Here is a 20,207-nt window from a genome sequence, read left to right as displayed (position 1 = left end):
CCACCCCCCCCGGGCTACCTTGTCAGTTATCCCCCCATTTGTGTGACGAATTAATAAAGAATGCATGAATTTGAAACAACAATGGCTTTATTGCCTCTGCAAGCAGTGATCAAATAGGGGAGGGGAGGGCGGTTGGCTTACAGGGAAGTAGAGTGAACCAAGGTGGTGGGTTTTCATCAAGGAGAAACAAACAGAACTTTCACATCGTAGCCTGGCCAGTCCTGAAACTGGTTTTCAAAGCTTCTCTGATGCACTGTGTGCCCTGCTGTGCTCTTCTAACCGCCCTGGTGTCTGGCTGCACATAATCAGCAGCCAGGCAATTTGCCTCAACCTCCCACCCCGCCATAAACATTTCCCACTTACTCTCACAGATATTGTGGAGCACACAGCAAGCAGTAATAATGATGGGAATATTGGTTTCGCTGAGGTCTAACCGAGTCAATAAACTGCCCCAGCGAGCTTTTAAATGTCCAAAGGCACATTCTACCACCATGATGAACTGCTCCTTACTACTGTCCAGGCTTCATGATCCATGGGAGCAAGGGGCAGGCTGGGGTAGGTGCAACCGTGGGGTCCTGCCGACTGGGAGAGCAGCCTGAGGCAGAAGCCTCCAGCTAACATGATATTCCAGGCAGGACTGAATCTCCATTAGATGAAACTTAAAGAAGAGAATGACCTGGAGTCATTTCCATTTTTGACCAGGCGCCCCCGACCGAGCTCACCGAGGCCGGCCAGGAGCACCCATGTCTGCCCAGGCGCCCCCGACCAACCTAACCGAGGTTGGCCAGGAGCACCCACGGGATGACGATGACGGCTAAGTCGTATTGTACCATCTCCCATCTGCAAGGCAAGGCAAGGCAAGGGGATGCTGCTGTGTAGCATTGCAGTACCGCGTCTGCCAGCAGCACCCAGGAGACACACAGTGACAGTGAGCTGAGTGGGCTCCATGCTTGCCGTGGTATGTCATCTGCATGGGTAAATCAGGAGAAAGACAAGAAATGATTGTTTGCCGTTGCTTTCACAGAGGGATGGAGGGAGGGAGGCCTGACGACATGTACCCAGAACTACCCGTGACAATGTTTTTGCCCCATCAGGCATTGGGAGCTCAACCCAGAATTCCAATGGGCGGCGGAGACTGCGGGAACTGTGGGATAGCTACCCACAGTGCAACGCTCTGAAATTCGACACTAGCCTCGGTACTGTGGATGCACACTGCCGACTTAATGTGCTTACTGGGGACACACACAATCGACTGTATCAAATCGATTTCTAAAAAATCGACTTCTATTAAATCGACCTAATTTCGTAGTGTAGACATACCCTCAGAGTCAGCTGGGTGCGCTCCCCTGCTCCTCCTCACTCGAACGCACTCACCTAACAGGGCCATGAGCCCTGCATTGGGATCTGCCTGAAAACTAGTTTCCTTAAGTTCTTCTCTGTCAGCTTGTGCCTAAGAATGGGAGGGATGGTCAGAACGAACTCTAGCATTTCTCTCCATCTCAGGTGCATAGTTAGTATGCCAGTGGCACTGAGACCAATCACAGAATCCTGCTTCGTGCAGTCCATGTCTGTGTGTTTCCAGGCATGTGTGGGTTTGTGTGTGTGTGTGTGTGCAGGTATACCTGTGTTTCTGACAAAATGCACGCGTGTGTCTGCAGGTGTTCCTGTGGATACACGGGTATATAGAGTATGTGTTTGTGCCCGAGTCATTGTACAGTTCTTTGTAAAGGGGGGATGTTTGAACCGACCTGTTTGATAAGATGGGGGGTGATCCTGTCTTGTGAGAATTTCTGAGATTTTGAACATTTTTCCCCTCTCAGATCGGAACAAAAAGTCAAAATCTTGAACATTTTTCTGAATCGATAAACTGACAAATATTCTGGTTTGGGATGATTTCAAAACATTTAGATTTGGACTTTTTTTCATTTTTGAAACATTTTTTAGTATAAATGAAGTTAAAAATAAATAAAAAAATAAAAATAAATGAATGGAGATACACCTATCTCCTAGAACTGGAAGGGATCCTGAAGGGTCATCGAGTGCAGCCCCCTGCCTTCACTAGCAGGACCAACTACTGATTTTGCCCCAGATCCCTAAGTGGCCCCCTCAAGGATTGAACTCACAACCCTGGGTTTAGCAGGCCAATGCGCAAACCCAAATGTTTTATTTAGCCAGTGAAGAAGTGACCCATTTTGACAATGTCAAACCTCTTTTTCAACTTTTTATCGGTTGCACAATTCATGGAGACTGGCCCTTCCCACAAAACCATTGGTTTTGGTTTCGACAAATCAGCCAAAAACATTTTGTTGAAAAATTCCTAGATACGCATGTTTAGGCCTGTGTATGTCTGTGTGGGCATGCGTGTCAGGTGGGATACGTATGTTTGTTTCTTCATGCTGTTAGGGATCTGAGGATTTATGCATGGAAACACAGGTGTGTTTGATATCTTTATGCTCTGAGACATTTGAGCACACACTGTATGTTGGTGCCTACGTGTGGATGTGTGCGTATGATGGCATCGTTGTATGCACATGTGCGTATGTATCTGTGTTTGTATGTGCATACATTGGGGGGTGTTCACCTCGATGTGGGTGCATGTATGTACAGACGATTATATATCTCTGTTTGCTACTGAAAAGAACTGCCCTGCTCCTTATAGGGATCTATATTCTCCCCTTGTCTAGGCCCCCCAGATGTGGATCAACCCTGTGAGCCCAGCCTGCAGGCCTGGAGCCCAGAGCTCCACCTGTACCACATGAACATGACTGTTCCTTGCCCCCAGCCACATGGTTGTATCCTGGAGCTCCGTTTCCTGCATCCCGTGTACCCGGAGTCTCTCGTACTGTGGACCACCTACCTCTCCACAGACTCACCCAAGGCCTTGTCTGACATTGAAATCCTGACAGAGCATGGGGAGTCCGTCCACCTGGGCCCCCTGGACACTTTCTGCGACACCCCCCTCACCGTTAGGCTCAGCATCAACAGAAAGGTGTCTGGGGTAAAGGTCTACACCTTTGATGAGCGGATGGAGATAGATGCAGCTCTCTTAACCTCCATGCCCCAGAGCCCACTCTGCTCCAGCTGTAAGCCTGTGCGGTACAGGATCCTGCGGGACCCCCCGTTTGCTAGCGGCTCCCCCATAAAGGGGTTGCACATGCACCGAAAGTTCAGCGACACGTGAGTAGCAATGTCGGCCCACCAAAGGCCGGGGGTGGTTGTGGTGCTGTTCTAGTTCTCCTTGCTTTTCTGGCTTCTGCGTTTGGATTCATTGATGTTTTTAGAACTCAGCCTCTCTGTGATGAGCAGTGCCATGAATGCCCAAGCCTCAGAGTTTGCCCAAAACACCCCATTGCATATGACAGTTACATGACAGTAGCATGATGCTCACCAGGAAACTGTATCCCACTAGAGAGAACTCTTTAACTTTGACACATTTCCCCAGGGTAATGACTGTTCAAGTCACATAGGGTAGGGGATAATTTCATGTGATCGTCCACCTAGACGGAAAAGTGGCAGGCTCCTCTGATTACTTGCCACAGATCCTCTTTCTGTAGCCTCGGCTCATGGCAATTGTAGAATTGGGGGGAAGCCTGCCTGTGCTTTTGGCTTTGTGTGTGTGCCACAGTGCAATACATTCTAGTGGCTTGGATATACTCGCACCCTGAATGTTTTATTGATATAGAGATGGGCCATAACCATAACCTCAGATCCAAATATCCTCAGACTTTGGAGACATGGGAAATTGGAATCTAGATTGGAATTTGCCAAATTATCCCTGTCTGCCTACCTGGCTAAATGTACATGCTAGTTTCAAACACTCTGAACTTTGAGGGGTTTCAAAGCCCAGATCTGGATTCAGATCTGAACCGTGTGGCTTCTTTCCATCTATCCATCCATGCCCAGGCCAAGCCCGGCAAATTTCATTGAGGTTCTGAGGACCATCACTCCTTGTTGCCTCTCTTGTTTCCCTCCATCCCTCACACACACCAGCTTACCTTCTTCCCCTTGTAAAAGCCAGGATCCTGTGTTCATTAGACACTGGGTACAAATTTCAGAAATTACTTAGGACCCTAAGTCATGTTTTCAAAAGTGACTTAGCCTAATTCTCATTGAAAGTCAATGTGAATTAGGTGCTCTGGAAAATGGTACTTGTTAACTTTTCTGCACATTCTGTATCGTATTCCTAGTGCCCATGGTGGCACCCCTAAGAAACAGAACGATGTTTAGGGCCAGATTTTCAGCTTTGGCTGAACTCTGCTCCCAGTGCAGCCAGTGAGAGTTTCATCTGTTGAAAATCCCACCTTAAACCTTCTCCCAAGGCCATGCTCCTCTTGGCTGGGGAAACATGCCATGCTCTGGTGTTGATCCCCAGCTCTGCAGAGGAAGAAAATGAGCTCAGGACTGTGCCTCTGGCTAATTTTAAGGGCTAAAGGAGTTAACGGTGTTTATAAACTTTGTTATTGTTTAACATTAAACCAGTGATACTGTAATGCCAATAGACCCTGGTTGTAGTTGGCCAGGATCAAACTTGGGACATCTGGAGCTTAATGCCCCCCTAGTGCATGAGCTAAAAGACACCGCTCTCAAGGCTGTAGCAGACTCATCAATCGCTAGCTGATCTAGCGGCCCCTAGAGAGGACAGAGCGCCACATTGAGCAGGCATGGGTTACAATACTAAGTATGATGTTTTGGGCAGGCCTGTAAGGGGTTCGGTCACCGTCTGCCTTGTATCCCTACGTGTCTTGTGGCTGTGCAGCTTTGGTCCAGAACTCTGACCCCAGCAACCTGCCAGCAGGACATAAGCCTCATCCTGGCTTTGCCCAACCTGGTTACTACTGTTTACAGCCTGGCCTTCATACCCTTCTAGCCCCAAATTCATCCCAAAATCTTCCTACTGTACGAACCAGCCCCTCTTACTGGACCCTCCCAGAGAAAGTATTAGGTTTGCTGTCTCTCCAGAGATACTCCAATCTGTTAGCTTTCTAGAAGCACACACATTTAGAAAAGTTTCATCCTACTGAGGAAAATAGAAAGGAACGTAAACTCTGTCAAGCCAAGTATAAAAGGCCAAAAAAGAATTTGAAGAGCAACTAACAAAAGACACAAAAACTAGCTGACATTTTTTAATGTACATCAGAAGCAGGAAGCCTCCCAAACAATCAGTGAGGCCACTGGACGATCAAGGTGCTAAAGGAGCACTCAAGGAAAACAAGGCTGTTGCGGAGAAGCAAAATAATTGTTTTGCATCAGTCTTTAATGCATAGGATATGAAGGAGATTCACACACCTGAGCCATTCTTTTTAGGTGAAAAATTTGAGGAACTGTCCCAAATTGAGGTGTCAATAGAGGAGGTTTTGGAACAAACTGATCAATTAAACAGTAATAAGTCACCAGGAACAGATGGTATCCGCTCAAGGTTTCTAAAGGAACTCAGATATGAAATTGCAGAGCTACTAACTGTGGTACATAACTTATCACTTAAATCAGCCTCTGTACCAGATGACTGGGGAATAGCTAATGTGATGCCAATTTTAAAAAAAGGCTCCAGAGGCAAACCTGGCAATTCCAGGCCAGTTAGCTTAACTTCAGTTGCAGGCAAATTGGTTGAAACTTAAAACTATAGCAACCTGTGGTCCATGGACCGCTGGGGGTCCGCAAACTATGTCTAAGATTTCCAAAGAGGTCCTCATCTCCATTCAGAAAATTTTAGGCACCCATAAATGAAAAAGGGTGAAAACCACTGACATAGATGAACATGATATGTTGGGGAGGAGTCAACACGGCTTTGGTAGAAGGTAATCATGCCTCACCTTTGGATTGTCTTTGTCTTACAAGTCAGGAAGGCCTCTTGGGGATTCAGTCTTCTGTGTCTCTCTGGGGTGCAGGACCCATGTTCATTCCCTGTCTCTTGAGCTCAGGATTAGGACCCCTTGTTTGACAGTCTCTTAGTTGGTATCAGATAGTTATCACTGCCCTTTGGGGGAAAGAGAAGTAGTTAGTTGAAATGGGCTGGAGCTGTTGCTGATGATACTGCTGTTAAAGTCCAATCCTGTTGCATCCCAAGTGTTGTTGGGGATTCAGTTGGAGCTGGTAGAGGCAGTGATGTTTTCTGGAGCCCTCTCTCTGGCCTGGGCTGGTCAGGACATCTCTCAGGATTAGGATGATGAAGGCCCAGGGTCCCAGAAGATGGTGGATGTGGCAGCCATGACTGTGAAGCTTGCTTCAGTAGCCTCCATCTTTTATTTTTTAATTTTCTTCCCCCTAGTCTCTTTCTTTAAGGACTCACAAAGGGAATGGTGGGTGGAATAGCCGATGTCTCCATTATTTTGCCCACAATTAGGCCTAATATCTGACACTTCAGTTTTTATTTATTAATTTCCAGTTCCACATTTTCTGTTTTTACCAAGCGTGATTTCAACATGGTGCTTGAATTATATCAACGTGGCCTTTTTTGTTTGGACTAATTTAGTCTCTCTTGTTCTCTTGCACCTGTTTACAACACTCACTACTGAAAGCAACTTGACCTATTTTTCATTAACATTTGTTATTATAGATCATTGTATTACTTAATAAACTGAGATACTCTTTACAACTGAGCTGCAATTAGGGTAAATTCATCAGCCAATTATTGCAACACTTCCAACCTAGCAGGGCAGCATCCGCAGGACCGTTAACTTTCCATTCTGCTTAGGTACAACACACATGCTTTTTATAACCTATAGTAAGCATCCCCTTTGCCTCTAATGAATTCACTGCAAATGGCCACATACAGACGTACGTTTCCCACGTGGTATTTGTTCTCTCCTAGTTTGTTTCATTCCTCTGTGTTTCTGCAGGGATGTCACACCGGGTCAGTTGTACCGTTACCAGGTGCAGGCCATGGCTGGGGCAGCTGTGGGAGAACCCTCTCCATCTGTGATCCATACCCACGGCTCTCCCTATTGTGGAGATGGAAAAGTGACCATGTAAGTGCTGAATTCTACACACGTTTGGGAGATGTTTTTAAAGCCATTTGGTCTAGTAGGGTAAACCCAAAGGTAAACAGAAGACCTGATCATTCACTCCATGACACCAGATTTATGCCAGCATAACTCCACTCCAGTCAGTGGTGCCAAACCATTGCAAAAGAATGAAGGCTCGAACCCAAAGAGTTTTGCAAAATCTAATGCTTCTTAGAAGGTAAAGATGGGCCTTGCGAGGTGCGGAGTTTGGATCTGGATTCTGGTCTGAACTTCCCCAAAGTCAGTGTGTGCTTGGTCCAATGCTTAGGCTAGAACCAATCTCTATAAAGTGTCATAGATTTTTAACCCCCCAAAAGAGCATTCTGATAATCTAGTCTGGCCTCCTGCATAGTGCAGGCCAGAGAACTTCACCCAATGATTCTGCATTGTGCCCAGTAACTTGTGGCTCTCTGATAGAGCATATATTTTAGAATGACATCCAAACTTGATTTAAAGACCCCAAATGATGGGAAACTTACAGCATCCCCTGGTAAGCTGGTCTAATTGTTAACTATCTTCTCTGGTAAAAATTTGTGTCATGTTTCCAGTTGGAATTTTTCTGACTTCAACTTGATTGTTTTCCAGTGAAAACAGCTTTGTAAATTGTTAGTGTCCCCTTGCAGTGTTGTGAAACCCAACGCAAAGTGATTGTGCTAAGTGCATGAGACCCAACAGGGGAAACTGGCTTGAAGGGCCAGATCCTCAGCTGGTGTAATTCAGCATAGCTCCATAGACTTCATTGCTGATTTACTACAGTTAAGGGTCTGGGCCTCTGGAGAGTGAATGACCACTTTAGTTCCACTGTCCAAGCTGAGTGAAGTTGAAAAAACTGAACAAGCAGCGTAAATGGGAGGCAAGTAGTAGAGATTTGTGATATGCTTTTAACATGACTGATCTAGAGGGCGGTTGGGAACACAGCTTAGGAAGTCTTGTTTAGTAAACAATTTTAAACTGTTGGGAAATAACAGTGAGTCAAAGTCAAGAGAGTGGAGAGACAAGATTGATTTTCACATTGTGCATCTTTGTGTATGAAGAGTGTGTGTGAAGCAAAGTTGCTTGAATATTTGAAGTTTTGAGTGTGAAGGTGTGTGTGTGCGTATCTGTGCTTGTGTGGGTGCACACATGAGAATAAACCTGAATTCACTTAAGCATGTAATTTTTGCTTGTGGTTTTCTCATGAAATGTAGCACGTGGCTATTGCTTTCCCCCACCTCCCAGTCACTAAACTCATCCCTATCCCTTACCCCACCTTGACTTGTCCAACACCCAGTGGAAAAACTGGCCATTCTTCACATCTGACATCATTGGCAGCTCTTCTCCTCTGACGCAGGCTTGGTAGTTGCACTTGCTCCCACCCTGAGTTCTCCAGGGAAGATGGTGGTGGGGTGGGGCCTCTTTTCTCCCACTCTGGCTTTCCCAACTCCTTCCTCACCTGACAAGAGTCAGACTCTTCTCTCCCTCCTTGTAGCTGGCATCCCATAATTCCTCCAGTGAAATCTGACTTGAGGGTTGTCCTTAAACATGGGGTCCTGACCCTTACAGAGCTGAAAAGCTCAAAGGACAGCTAGTCAAGAGGGCGTTAACATTTCATGTTGACGGTCTCTTAGGAGCTTGGAAGAGGAGTGCGATGATGGAGACCTGTTAGATGGAGATGGCTGCTCTGGGAAGTGTAAAAGGGAAAAAGGCTTCAACTGTGTTGGTAAGTCATGTGCTGAGTCAGCCTATTCCTTCTCTCCTTGGCCACCCCCTTTTTGGGCTGTGATGGCCACCCGAGGGAAGGGTATAGTTTTTTCTCCTGCCCCCAGCAGAAACATTGTAGACACTAACCTTCTAGTCTTTGGCCTCTCTGCAGGAGAGCCAAGCCTGTGTTATGTTCACGAGGGGGATGGAGTGTGTGAGCCCTTTGAGAGGAGAAGCAGCATCCAGGACTGTGGCCTCTACACTCCCAAAGGGTACATGGATCAGTGGGCAGCACAGGCCTACAGCTCCCACCAGGACAAGAAATCATGTCCCGTTTCCATGGTGACCGGAGAGCCTGTTGTGAAGGTGAGGCTATGCATTTCCTTGTACCGGGGGAGTCCCAAACCTGATGTGATCTCCACAGTGTCCTTGCCTTTCCTGTCCCTCCTGATGGAGCACCTATTGCCAAAGGCCTATGCAACTCAGTCCTCCCAGCAGAGCAGCTTTCACGCATTGGGCGGCTTAAAATCAGCCATATAAACTGGAAAAGAAAATCCAGACAACAATCCTGGCATTGCCATGACGTGTTAAGCTTCGCTTTCCATCGCACTGCATGCATGCTTATAGGATCAGGGTATGAAAGGATATAATCCCTCATGCTAAGGATATATGCCCACCACTTAGTGTCTGAAGCAAAGCCCCTTGAAGTTAGTGGGCATCTTTCCACTGACTTCAATGGGCTGTGGACCAGGGATGAACAGCCCGGAAGAAACTTTTCCCATAGGCGTGTTTGTGCATACTTCTCATTGCATCTTCATCTGAAACATTTGGTGCAGGTCTTTGTCTGAGACAGGATGCTGGCCTAGATAGACCTGGTATGGTCTGGAAGTTCCTATAGCTCTGTGCTGCATCCTCTTAAATAATATATCATTTTGTAAAATAATCTCATTGAGACATGGTCCCTCTCTGCATATACCATTGCTCTGGAGAGAGGCAGTGTGGCCCAGTGGATGGTGCACTAGACTGGGATTCTAGAGACTTGGGTTCTGTTTCTACCTCATCTGCTGGGGGACCTTGGGCAAGTCACTTCACAGCTCTGTACCTCAGTTTCTTCATCAATAACATTAATGACACTGATGTACTTTGTGATCAGCTGGTGAAAAATGCTATAGAAGAGCCAGGTGTTATTATTACATCTGTCTGTACAGTGCTTTGTACCTTTTTGGTGCAATAATTGTCATCAACCCAATAAGGAATTGAGATAAATTCACAATATCATATAAATATTTTGTACAAAGAGGCTAAGAAAGCGGAACAGGGAGCGTGGAGAAATGTGCAAATGTTGTAGCCACTTGTGTGTGCTCTTCTCTGGCCAGTCCTGGTACAGTGGACAATCTTAAGACCCCATGTCCCTTGTTCCAGAGGAATCAAGATTTCAAGGGCCAGGTTCTCATCTGGTGTAAAACTGTGGGTCCATAGGACTATACTGATTTATGTCAGTTGAGGATCTAACCCTGTACATTGATTATTCGGAACGTTTTTTCTTCTAGACTATTGAGCCTGAGTCTCAGCTGGTATAAGTTGGGGCCCCTGTGCTGAAATCAGTGGATTTGTGCTGATTTATACCAATGAGCTGGCCCATAGTCTTTCCCTCAATCCCACAGGTACCCTGAAATATACGTTATTCAAGCAGGTGACTTCAGTCGCCCCTCCCCTTCTGCTCTGGTTAACGCTGTGGTGCCTCTTTCCTGGTGGGCATGTAGGAGGCTGGTAGTTCTCTCCCATCCTTTCCCTCCATGCCCAATGCTGCTGCTTCTGGGGTTGAAAATATCTCCTTTCCAGGTGTGCAGATCCCACCTTCAAGATATGCCAGAGCATCATTCCCTCGCTGCTTGGTTCCCCTGCACCGCCAGCCTCGACAATGCTCAGGTTGCTGATGGGGAGAAAACGCCCTTGGATGATGAGAGAGTTTGGCTCAAAGTAAGTGTCGTTGGGCACCTGGGCTTAATAGGGAGGATACTTTGTAGGAGTCGGGGAGGGCTTTCCTATCCTTGTCCCACACATTCAGGGATAAAGGACAATTCTTTCCCTTCCTCCTGTCCTGGAGTAATGAAGTGCTCTCCTCAGCTGCGTCACAAACTCATCAGCTACAGCCAGGCGTTCTACAGATGAGTTGTAGCAACTGAAAGCCAATGACTGGCACATGTATCACTTGTTTCGTCCCCATTAGTATATGAGTCTGTGGCAGCAATCCATCCTGGAAGCTGCCAGCGCATGGATCACCGCAATGAGGGAGACAGAACCCTACAACAGTGTTCTGTAAATGAAAAAGCCATTGCTAGGCAAATACAGTAATTCCTCGTTTAACACTGTAGTTATGTTCCTGAAAAATGCTACATTAAGCAAAACGATGTTAAACTAATCCAATTTCCCCATAAGAATTAATGTAAATGGGGCAGTTAGGTTCCAGAGAAATTTTTTTCACCAGACAAAAGACTATATTTTTATATATATACACACACAGTATAAGTTTTAAACAAACAATTTAATACTGTACACAGCAATGATGACTGTGAAGCTTGGTTGAGGTGATGAAGTTAGAGGGTGGAAGAGGGTGGGATATTTCCCAGGAATGCCTTACTGCTAAATGATGAACTAGCACTCGGCTGAGCCCTCAAGGGTTAACACATTGTTGTTAATGTAGCCTCACACTCTACAGGGCAGCATGAATGGAGGGAGGGGAGACAGCATGGCAGAGAGAGACAGAGACACATACCGTGTGTGTGAGAGAGAGAGAAAGAGAGAGAGGCGCATTGCCCCTTTAAGTACGGTGACCGCACTCTAAGTACATTGCCTTTTTAAGTAGATTAGTAAATTGAGACAGCAGCTGCTGCCAGCAAGCTCCCTCCCTCCTGACCCCTGTTGTGTGTGTCTCCCCCCCCCCCATGGAGATAAGGTACAGAAGTTAGGGGGGAGGAGCGGGGGGAGTGGGACATCCTGACATTAGCACCCATCTTCCCCCCACCTCTGCACAGCAAGCAGGAGGCTCCCTGAAGCAGCTCCAAGGCAGAGGGCAGGAACAGCACACAGCAGTGTGGGGAGGGACAGGTGAACTGCTGGCAATTGATAGCCTGCTGGGTGACTGCCACACAGGGAACTTAGGGGAGTGGGGAGATGATTGGGGGCTGCCGGTCCACCCTGGTTCCAAGCCCCCACAAGCTAGCTCCAATGGGCTGCTCTTTCTGCAAGCAGTGGACAAAGCAGGCGGCTGCCAAACAACATTATAAGGGAGCATTGCGCAACTTTAAACAAGCATGTTCTCTAATTGATGAGCAATGTAACAACATTAACTGGGATGACTTTAAGTGAGGAGGTACTGTACCAAGAGGGGTTATTTGGGATTTTACTGTTAGTCTTCAAGGGCACCTTCAGCATCGCCCTTGCTCCAGTGCAGAGTGGGCGCAAACTGCTGCTGTTCTGCTTTAGCTCAGTTTTCACACAGGTTGCACTGGTGTAAATGACTGCACAGGGGGCAGTGTGGCCCCAAGACCTATGGGCTGGTCTCTTCTGGGAAGTGAGAAGGCTGGCCTGGAATTCCTGACCATGCCCACAGACATGTTAGAGAGGATGGGAGTCAGGGCTTTTCTGACCTGGCATCTGAGACTGTGTTCCACAACTGCATTGGCCTCAACTCCACCAGGGAGAGTAAAACCTGGGTTTTAGTCATGTAAGGAGGACTTGAGTAGAAGAGACACAGGGAGCTGATACATCCATTAGGGAGATGCAGTTCATACAGCGCTGATTTTCTGATTGTAACCACAGTTTAATTTTATGTGGCTGCTGCCTTCTATTATTGGGAGGTTGTTATTTGTCTTTGCTCTTTCCATACAGTTTATATGGGTCATGTTGCCCTGTTTAGTCCTAGACTGTCTATAATTACCTTTTGTTAAGGCACTTGGAAGACTTAATGCATCATTAATCATTGGTCAATAAACAGTGTTATTACCTTTCTGTCCCTAATATCCCAGTATCCCTAACATCCTATGCCTCTACAGAGAACTCTGCCTACATAGCCTTCATTCTCTTCTGTCTCTATCTCTTGGACCTTCCCTCTCAGGGGCGGCTCCAGGCCCCAGCACGCCAAGCGCGTGCTTGGGGCGGCATGCCGCGAGGGGCGCTCTGCCGGTCGCCGGGAGGGCGGCAGGCGGTTCCGGTGGACCTCCTGCAGGCGTGCCTGCGGAGGGTCTGCTGGTCCTGCGGCCCCAGTGGACCTCCCACAGGCGTGCCTGCAGAGGGTCCGCTGGTCCCGCGGCTCCTGCGGGAGGTCCACCAAAGCCACGGGACCAGCGGACCCTCCGCAGGCACGCCTGCGGGAGGTCCACCGGGCCGCCTGCCGCCCTCCCGGCGACCAGCAGAGCGCCCCCCGCGGCATGCCTCCCTGCTTGGGGTGGCGAAATGTCTAGAGCCGCCCCGGTTCCCTCTGGGTTCCCTACTGTGCTTATGCCAGGGCAAATGCCCTCCATTTCTTCCTTTACTCACAAGAAAGAGGAAAGCCTCCTCTTTGTGCTGCCTTGATGGAGGCTCGCTTTCCACTTCTCACCAGGATTAACTCATATTCCAGTGCATTGGAACTTGTGGTCAGATGTTTATATGAAAGACTTTCATTACTGGCTCCACACACTCATTTTAGGTGTGCTATTATTTTCCGCCCATAAAATAATTTATGGGCTAGTAATAAATATGCCTATGTTCTTTCTCTTTTATAGTGTTTGCCTGATTGCTAACAGATTGGTCTGGGAAGCAGGTTTCTTATTCACACATGTGTATGAAAAAACACTTACCCATACAAATATAGCTGTTTACACACACATCTCAGTAACACGTGCATACACCTCCACTTACAGGACTATTTTAATGCTCCATGTCACATGCTTTAAATGAGCAATCACATCGCTCATTAGGTACAGGATTCCAGTTGTATGGAATGAAACATTTTCAACAGGTGGCACTAAAGAGCAAAGAAATCATTGTGCCCCTATATGAAGCCACAGACGTAAGTGGGTGTGGCCATCTGCTGAAGAATGCGAATATCTGTGCAACATAACTAGCCTCCCATAGTTCACCTCAGCATAGCTGGTATACTTGCAGATATGAGTTATTCTGATTTATGTAGGAACACTTACCAGTGGCAGTGCTTTGTTCTCTATTTCCTACACATCAGATTCAGGGAAGATTTGGAGTCATGTCAGAATGTAACAAGCAGGAAATTAAGCAAAAGAAAAAAAATTAAAATATAGCCAACTGCAGCTCAATCCATAATAAGAAAAAGAAAGCACATGCAGGGAATATTTAGTGAGATAAGCCAGATACGGCAGTTCTAACTTAGAAACAGATTTTGCCAAGTTCCTGCACAGGGGAGCAGTAGGGAGGGATGGAAGAAGGAGTTTCCCCCAAATTGGCACAAGCTGAGGATCTGGGTCTCACAAGTTAGGTTGGGATGAACGCTCGATATTGAGGTGCTTATCCAAACCACCCAAGCTTCTTGGGTGTGCAGAACTGGAACTCTTCATGGTAATGTGCTTCCTGCTTTGGAGCAGGTTGTGGTGCTGACGGGATTGACCTTCATGGTGTCTCAGGGCTTCCAGTCCTGGACATGAGGTGGAAATGCAACAAGCATGAAATAATAACGGGAGGGAAATGTTACTGAGAAATTGCCCAGCCTCAGTGATGGTTGAGTGGGAATTTGGTGCGAAGGTGTAAAAAGATATTTCCTCCGTCTTGCTTTGCCCCATGACTGTGCCAGCTCTTTGTGGGCCCCAGTGAGTGGCTGCAAAGCTGAAATACTTGTCCCACCCTCTGATCACTGTATCCCTGCTCACTGTCCTGAGCAGCCTGCGGGGCTCCTGGGCTATTCCTCATTATGAGGTAACGTTAGGGTGACCAGGTGTCCGGTTTTCGACCCAAGCCGGAGCCGTCACTCCCTCCTGCACCCCAGCCCCCTGTGCCAGCCTGGTGAAAATGAGCGAGTGAGTGAGGGTGGGGAGAGCAAGCAACAGGGGGCAGGGTGATCGAGTAAACAGGGGTGGGGTTCGGAGGAGGGACGGGGCCTCGGAGAAGGGGAGAAGCAGGGGGCAGAGCAAGGGTGTTCAGTTTTGTGCAAGTAGAAAGTTGGCAACCCTAGGCAACACTCAATACACACCAGCTCTCTTCAGTCATGGAGGGCCATTACCCATTTGTTTATTTGTCTGATCAATAGCATTACTTCTAAAACGCAAAGACCTATCCCATGTAGCTCTGTCTGCTTTGCCATAATCCCCCACCCTAATGTCCCCTCTGGCGTTGTACCCTCGTGCCCAGGTGTGCTTCGACAGACCCGGACTGGCCACCTCAGTCTTTATTTTCCTGGCCTCTGATGGCGTTGCCCCGAGTGACCAGCACAAGCCAACTGTGACCGTCCAGCTGGGGGATGAGAGGAGGCACAACCACTCGCTGGGTGAGTGCACTCAGAGCCGACATGAGGAGGGGAGCTCCTCTTTCCCTTCTCCTCCTCTGCTCCCTCGGCACCTGAGTCCCTCTCTGCTTCGCCCTGGGCTTTCCTTTGCAGGGAGCGAGCCGTCTAGCGGAGTCTGAGGAAGCGTCTGAGCAGCTAAGGCAGGGCTGTGTCAGACAGCTCCTAGCAAACAGCCCAAATTGTTATGGCCTCTTTGGCTCAACCTGAGTTCAGTGGGAGCTGGGAGAGCTCAACACCTCTCTTGCAGGGTCCTCCTTGAGCTCCTTCCTGCCTCTTTTGTTGCTGAGCTCCTTCCTGCCTCTTTTGTTGGCTGAGATGTCTGTGCCTCATGGCAGACCAGGATGAAGGAGGCTGTGTTACCCTCTGTCTGGTAAGATCCTCTCTGCATCCCGTTTTTCTCAGCACTGGCCCTCCCTCTCCTGCTTTCTTGACCCTACTCTAGTTGCTGGTTGGCTCAAAGCAGAAGGATTTGCCTTTGCCTTGGACGTGTCCTGTCTGATTTCCTTGCTGGGAAGGAATCCCTTGCAGGTTGCTTAGTGGAAAAGGCAGACCACAGGAGTAGCGTCTGAGCTGTGGAAGAACCCCAGGCAAGCTAAACAATCCCAGAGTTGGGCTAATGGCTTCTCTCTCTCTTGTTACCTCATCCCCCTTAGGGACCCACGAGCTGTCATGTCAGCAGAACCCGTTGGTCATCAACGTGACCCACAGCCAGGATTTCCTTTTCCACCGGATCACCTCCGTGCTGCTCAATTTCTCCTCCTCATTAGTGGGCATCTCAGCCGTGGCCCTGCGGACTTCCTCCCTCCTCAGCTCTTCTGCGCTGAACACCTGCCTCCTGGAACATGAGGGACATGGCCTCCAGAGACACAGGTACCACATCGCCTCGGATTCTTCTGTGTTGCTGCTGGGCAAGGGCCATCACTCTGCTGGCTTTGGGTTTGTCACTCCTGCAGAAGGTGACATCCAGCTTAGAGCATAACTCCTAAGGGCTCTGCCAGAGGGAGACATCCTTTCACTCAACTAGAGCTGCTACCTCCTTGTTCCTGGACAAACACTGTAGGTATAACTAGACTTCGAGCTGAAGCTGTGAATTCCAGCTTGAGAAGCCAGACCTGATCTGGCTCTGATTTCCAGGGCGCTAAAAATAGAGAATAGTTTCGGTGGCACAAGGGGTGTGAAGGATGAGCCACCCCAGGTGCATGCCAGCTTTTTCAGACAGGGCAACTAGTCCTCCTGCTACTCATGGCGCCATGGCTTTGCTCTATTCTCGATCAGAGCTAGAGCAGGCATGTCTCCTCGAACTGGCTTTATATCTCCAGCTTCAAGTGTGGACATAGAGTGTAAGGAGTAATCCAGGGTTGGTAGCTCTTTCTCATCTCTAATTTCTGCTTCTATCGCAGTAAAGAGTCATGGCTGGAGTAGAATATAAGGGGCCCATGCAGCCACTAGTGAAGGGCAGTGCAAGTGGGTGAAGTCCACACCAGGTTTGGACATCAGCTGGAAATCACAGCAGTTCCTGCACCCAGCCTACCTCCCTGCCCTTCTCCCTCTGCTGCTAAAACAATAGAGATTCTCTCTGGAGTTAGCACTACACTTTTAACTTGGGCCCCTCTCCCTCTATACATGTATGCACACACTCCCCATCCCCCTTTCTGCTCAAATGGTTCAGCGTTGCACTCAGACAAAAGGTATCGAGGTTTGATTCACTATCTGATTGCAGGGGAAAATAGTTGGGAAAATAGTTCAGTTTTGTGTGTGTGTGTGTGAGAGAGAGAGAGACAGAATCTCAGTGTTAAAAGAATGTCATTAGGATTAAGTGAGATGATGCTAATATTAAGGTCCTCTGAGCAGCCCTGATTCAGCCCCTTGTTGTGTAGCATTATGTTACAGTCTTTAATTACAAAAACGAGGATCCCTTGTGGCACCTTAGAGACTAACAAATTTATTTGGGCATAAGCTTTCGTGGGCTATAACCCACTTCATCAGATGCATCAGTAGGCAGGTATAAATACACAGCACATGAAAAAAATGGGAGTTGCCTTACCGAGTGGGGGGTCAGTGCTAACGAGGCCAAATCAATAAGGGTGGATGTGGCCCATTCTCAACAGTTGACAAGAAGGGGTGAATATCAACAGAGGGAAATTTACTTTTTGTAGTGACCCAGCCACTCCCAGTCTTGATTCAGGCCTAATTTGATGGTGTCAAGTTTGCAAATTAATTCCAGTTCTGCAGTTTCTTGTTGACGTCTGTTTTTGAAGTTTTTTTGTTGCAGAATTGCCACTTCTAAGTCTGTTATTGAGTGTCCAGGGAGACTGAAGTATTCTCCTACTGGTTTTTGAATGTTACAATTCTTGATGTCTGATTTGTGTCCATTTATTCATTTGCGTAGATACTGTCTGGTTTGTCCAATGTACATGGCAGAGGGGCATTGCTGGCACATGATCACATATATCACACTGGTAGATGTGCAGGTGAACGAGCCTTGCTGATGTAGTTAGGTCCAGTGATGGTGTCCCTTGAACAGATATGCGGACAGAGTTGGCAACGTGGTTTGTTGCAGGGATTGGTTCCTGGGTTAGTGTTCCTGTTGTGTGGTAGGTAGTTGCTGGTGAGTATTTGCTTCAGGTTGGGGACGCTGTCTGTAAGCAAGGACTGGCCTGTTCACATACTATTTGTCCTAAGGAGCCCTGCCTCCGTCAGGCCTTGATCCAGCAAAGCACTTAACCATGTACTGAACTTTTAGCATGTGAGCAGTCCCATTGACTTGAAAGATCTACTCACATGCTTAGAATGATGCATGTGTTTGTCTCAGTGTGCTCAGCTCCTTGCGGGATCGAGCCCTGGACATCCTGGCGTTGAACATAACATGCTGGTTAACAGCATCCCTCGGGAGATAAAGTTGAAACTTCCCAAGTCAGCTTTGGCACCCACCAATCTCTCATTAAACTCGGAGAGAGAGAAACACGAGGAGAGTGACTCTCCATAAAACAGACCATTGGCGGGAACTTGACAGACGCCTGCCTTTCCATTTGTGTTTTGGTTTCCTTCCACTTTACCACCGGATGTCCCAGTCCTGTTCCAAAAAGCTCCACTGGGGAGGGGAATCTCCTCTCTTCCTGCTTGGATTTGGGTGCCATGCTAGATTCCTCAAATACCTTTGCCCGGAGCTCCCACCCCATCCCTCAGAGGCTGCTCCTTTACCAACTCTCACACGGCTGCTTCAGTAATAATACTAATAATTAATTAATAATAACAACACACTTTAATTTATCGGTGTCCAATGCTCCAAGGCCTCCAAATATCTTAGTAAAGTATGTAACTGAGGAGCAGTATTTGCAGAATAGGGCAGCATGTTCCAAATAAATCACACTGCAAAGGAAAAGAGGGAAGAACTGACATCCAAGATTGAATGAATAAATAAATAATGCAGAAAGCACATTCAGAGCCAACGACACAGAGCTGAGAAGGAATTAAAGAAAGGTAGTAAGATTTGTTCTAACGATGATAACAGATGATGATGATGATTGATGATGCAAAGTTTGGCTGTGAATCCCAATCCTAATTTTTCCAAAGTTTAGAAGTGTCCAGATCCAGTGTTCACATTCAAGCAATTATGCAGATAGTGTCCAACTGGGAATTTGGATTTTGTCCATGCTCATCTCTAATACTAACTGTTACTGTTGTTATAAGTTTTCTTTATGAATGGCACTGCACGAAAGAATGAAGTAAGTGTGTGTGTGTGTGTGTGTGTGTGTGTGTGTGTGTGTGTGTGTGTGTGTGTGTGTGTGTGTGTGTGAGAGAGAGAGAGAGAGAGAGAGAGAGAGAGAGAAAACAGTAATGTGATGTAACTGAGTTATACAGAGTTCTGGAATGCATAACCTGAGTTTCAGGGTGAATGTGATTTACATAGCAACAGAAATTGCGGCTTTCTTAGTGAATAAACTTGTAAGCGTTGGTCTCAAGCCCTTACTGAAGGGCCACCATCCACCTGAAATCGAGTCAGTTTCCTTTTGGGAGTAGTCACAGGTGCCACACATGCCCCTCAGCCCCTGCCAATGGTGTGATTTTGTAATCACATTTTCCCAGACTTAAAAATATATTTCTTTCTCCAGTTGCTGTGTGAAAGACCCACACAAACAAGATGGGAAACAGACTGATACTGAAGGAACGGTGGAACGGGCCATACACAAAGGCTGCCAAATACACAAACAAAACAAATGGAAAAGATAGGGAATGGCATATTTTTTTTTCCTATGATCTCTTTATTGAAATCTCAGGGAGGTTATTTGTAGCAATAATAAATACATTTCAGACCAAAATATCATTTTTAAATGAGTGGTGTCCCTTTAAGTACTGACATGAGATTGTAAAGAGACGTATCACATCGACTTCGCGCCATATGAAAGCAGATTTTAAAGTACATACTGCCCACTAATGAATAGCATTGCTTTACAAATCCTGTGTCTGAGTCCTCTCTAGTGTAGCTCCCCTGAAGCCAGTGGACTCATGCAAGGCATAGAACTTCATGAGTTGATGTATACCTCCTGAGGTTGCTGGGAATCGGACTGAATCCACAGCATAAGCTTTGTAAGCCTCACTCATCATGCCAAGTGGAATCCACACCTTCAGTGATTTTTCTGTGGGTCAGGCTCACCCAATGAGGTGCTGAGCTGCACGAACACATCATCTGCCAGTGGTAGAATATGCTCACCAGCAGCAATGGGAATCATGGGGCTAGTGGTACCTTGTCGTACTCCCTTTGAATGAAGGAGACTTTTATGGGAGGAAGGGATCACGGGGGGAGGGAGACAGTTGGGGAGGGGGAGTCACACCTCTGAGCTCTTGGTGTATGGGCAGGTGTGTGGAGGCAAGTCCTGGGGAAAGGGACAGGTTTGCATGGACCGAAGGGATGATCCATCTCTACCTCTCCTCAGGCTTTTGTCTGAGCTATAGGAGAGGGGATAAAATTGTCGGGGGAGAGATGCCCCCTGCTGGCTCTGGAAGAGGAGCCAGCC

The 20,207-nt window shown here is 47.4% G+C and overlaps 1 protein-coding gene across 1 annotated transcript in view; it reads left to right on the top strand.

Annotated features, from left to right (window-relative positions):
* The window catches only part of PAPPA2 (pappalysin 2), a 186,200-nt gene that overhangs the window by 82,950 nt on the left and 83,043 nt on the right, over positions 1–20,207 (top strand). The window contains exons 7-13 of the mRNA XM_045027914.1: positions 2,685–3,177; positions 6,837–6,965; positions 8,609–8,700; positions 8,854–9,047; positions 10,524–10,661; positions 15,039–15,174; positions 15,846–16,062. Coding sequence (XP_044883849.1) covers positions 2,685–3,177; positions 6,837–6,965; positions 8,609–8,700; positions 8,854–9,047; positions 10,524–10,661; positions 15,039–15,174; positions 15,846–16,062 — 1,399 coding nt within the window. The remainder of the gene's footprint in view (positions 1–2,684; positions 3,178–6,836; positions 6,966–8,608; positions 8,701–8,853; positions 9,048–10,523; positions 10,662–15,038; positions 15,175–15,845; positions 16,063–20,207) is intronic.

This window comes from Mauremys mutica, chromosome 8 (genome assembly GCF_020497125.1).
Source record: "Mauremys mutica isolate MM-2020 ecotype Southern chromosome 8, ASM2049712v1, whole genome shotgun sequence".
Classification (NCBI taxonomy): domain Eukaryota; kingdom Metazoa; phylum Chordata; order Testudines; family Geoemydidae; genus Mauremys; species Mauremys mutica.
This window is presented reverse-complemented; position numbering and strand designations above follow the sequence as displayed.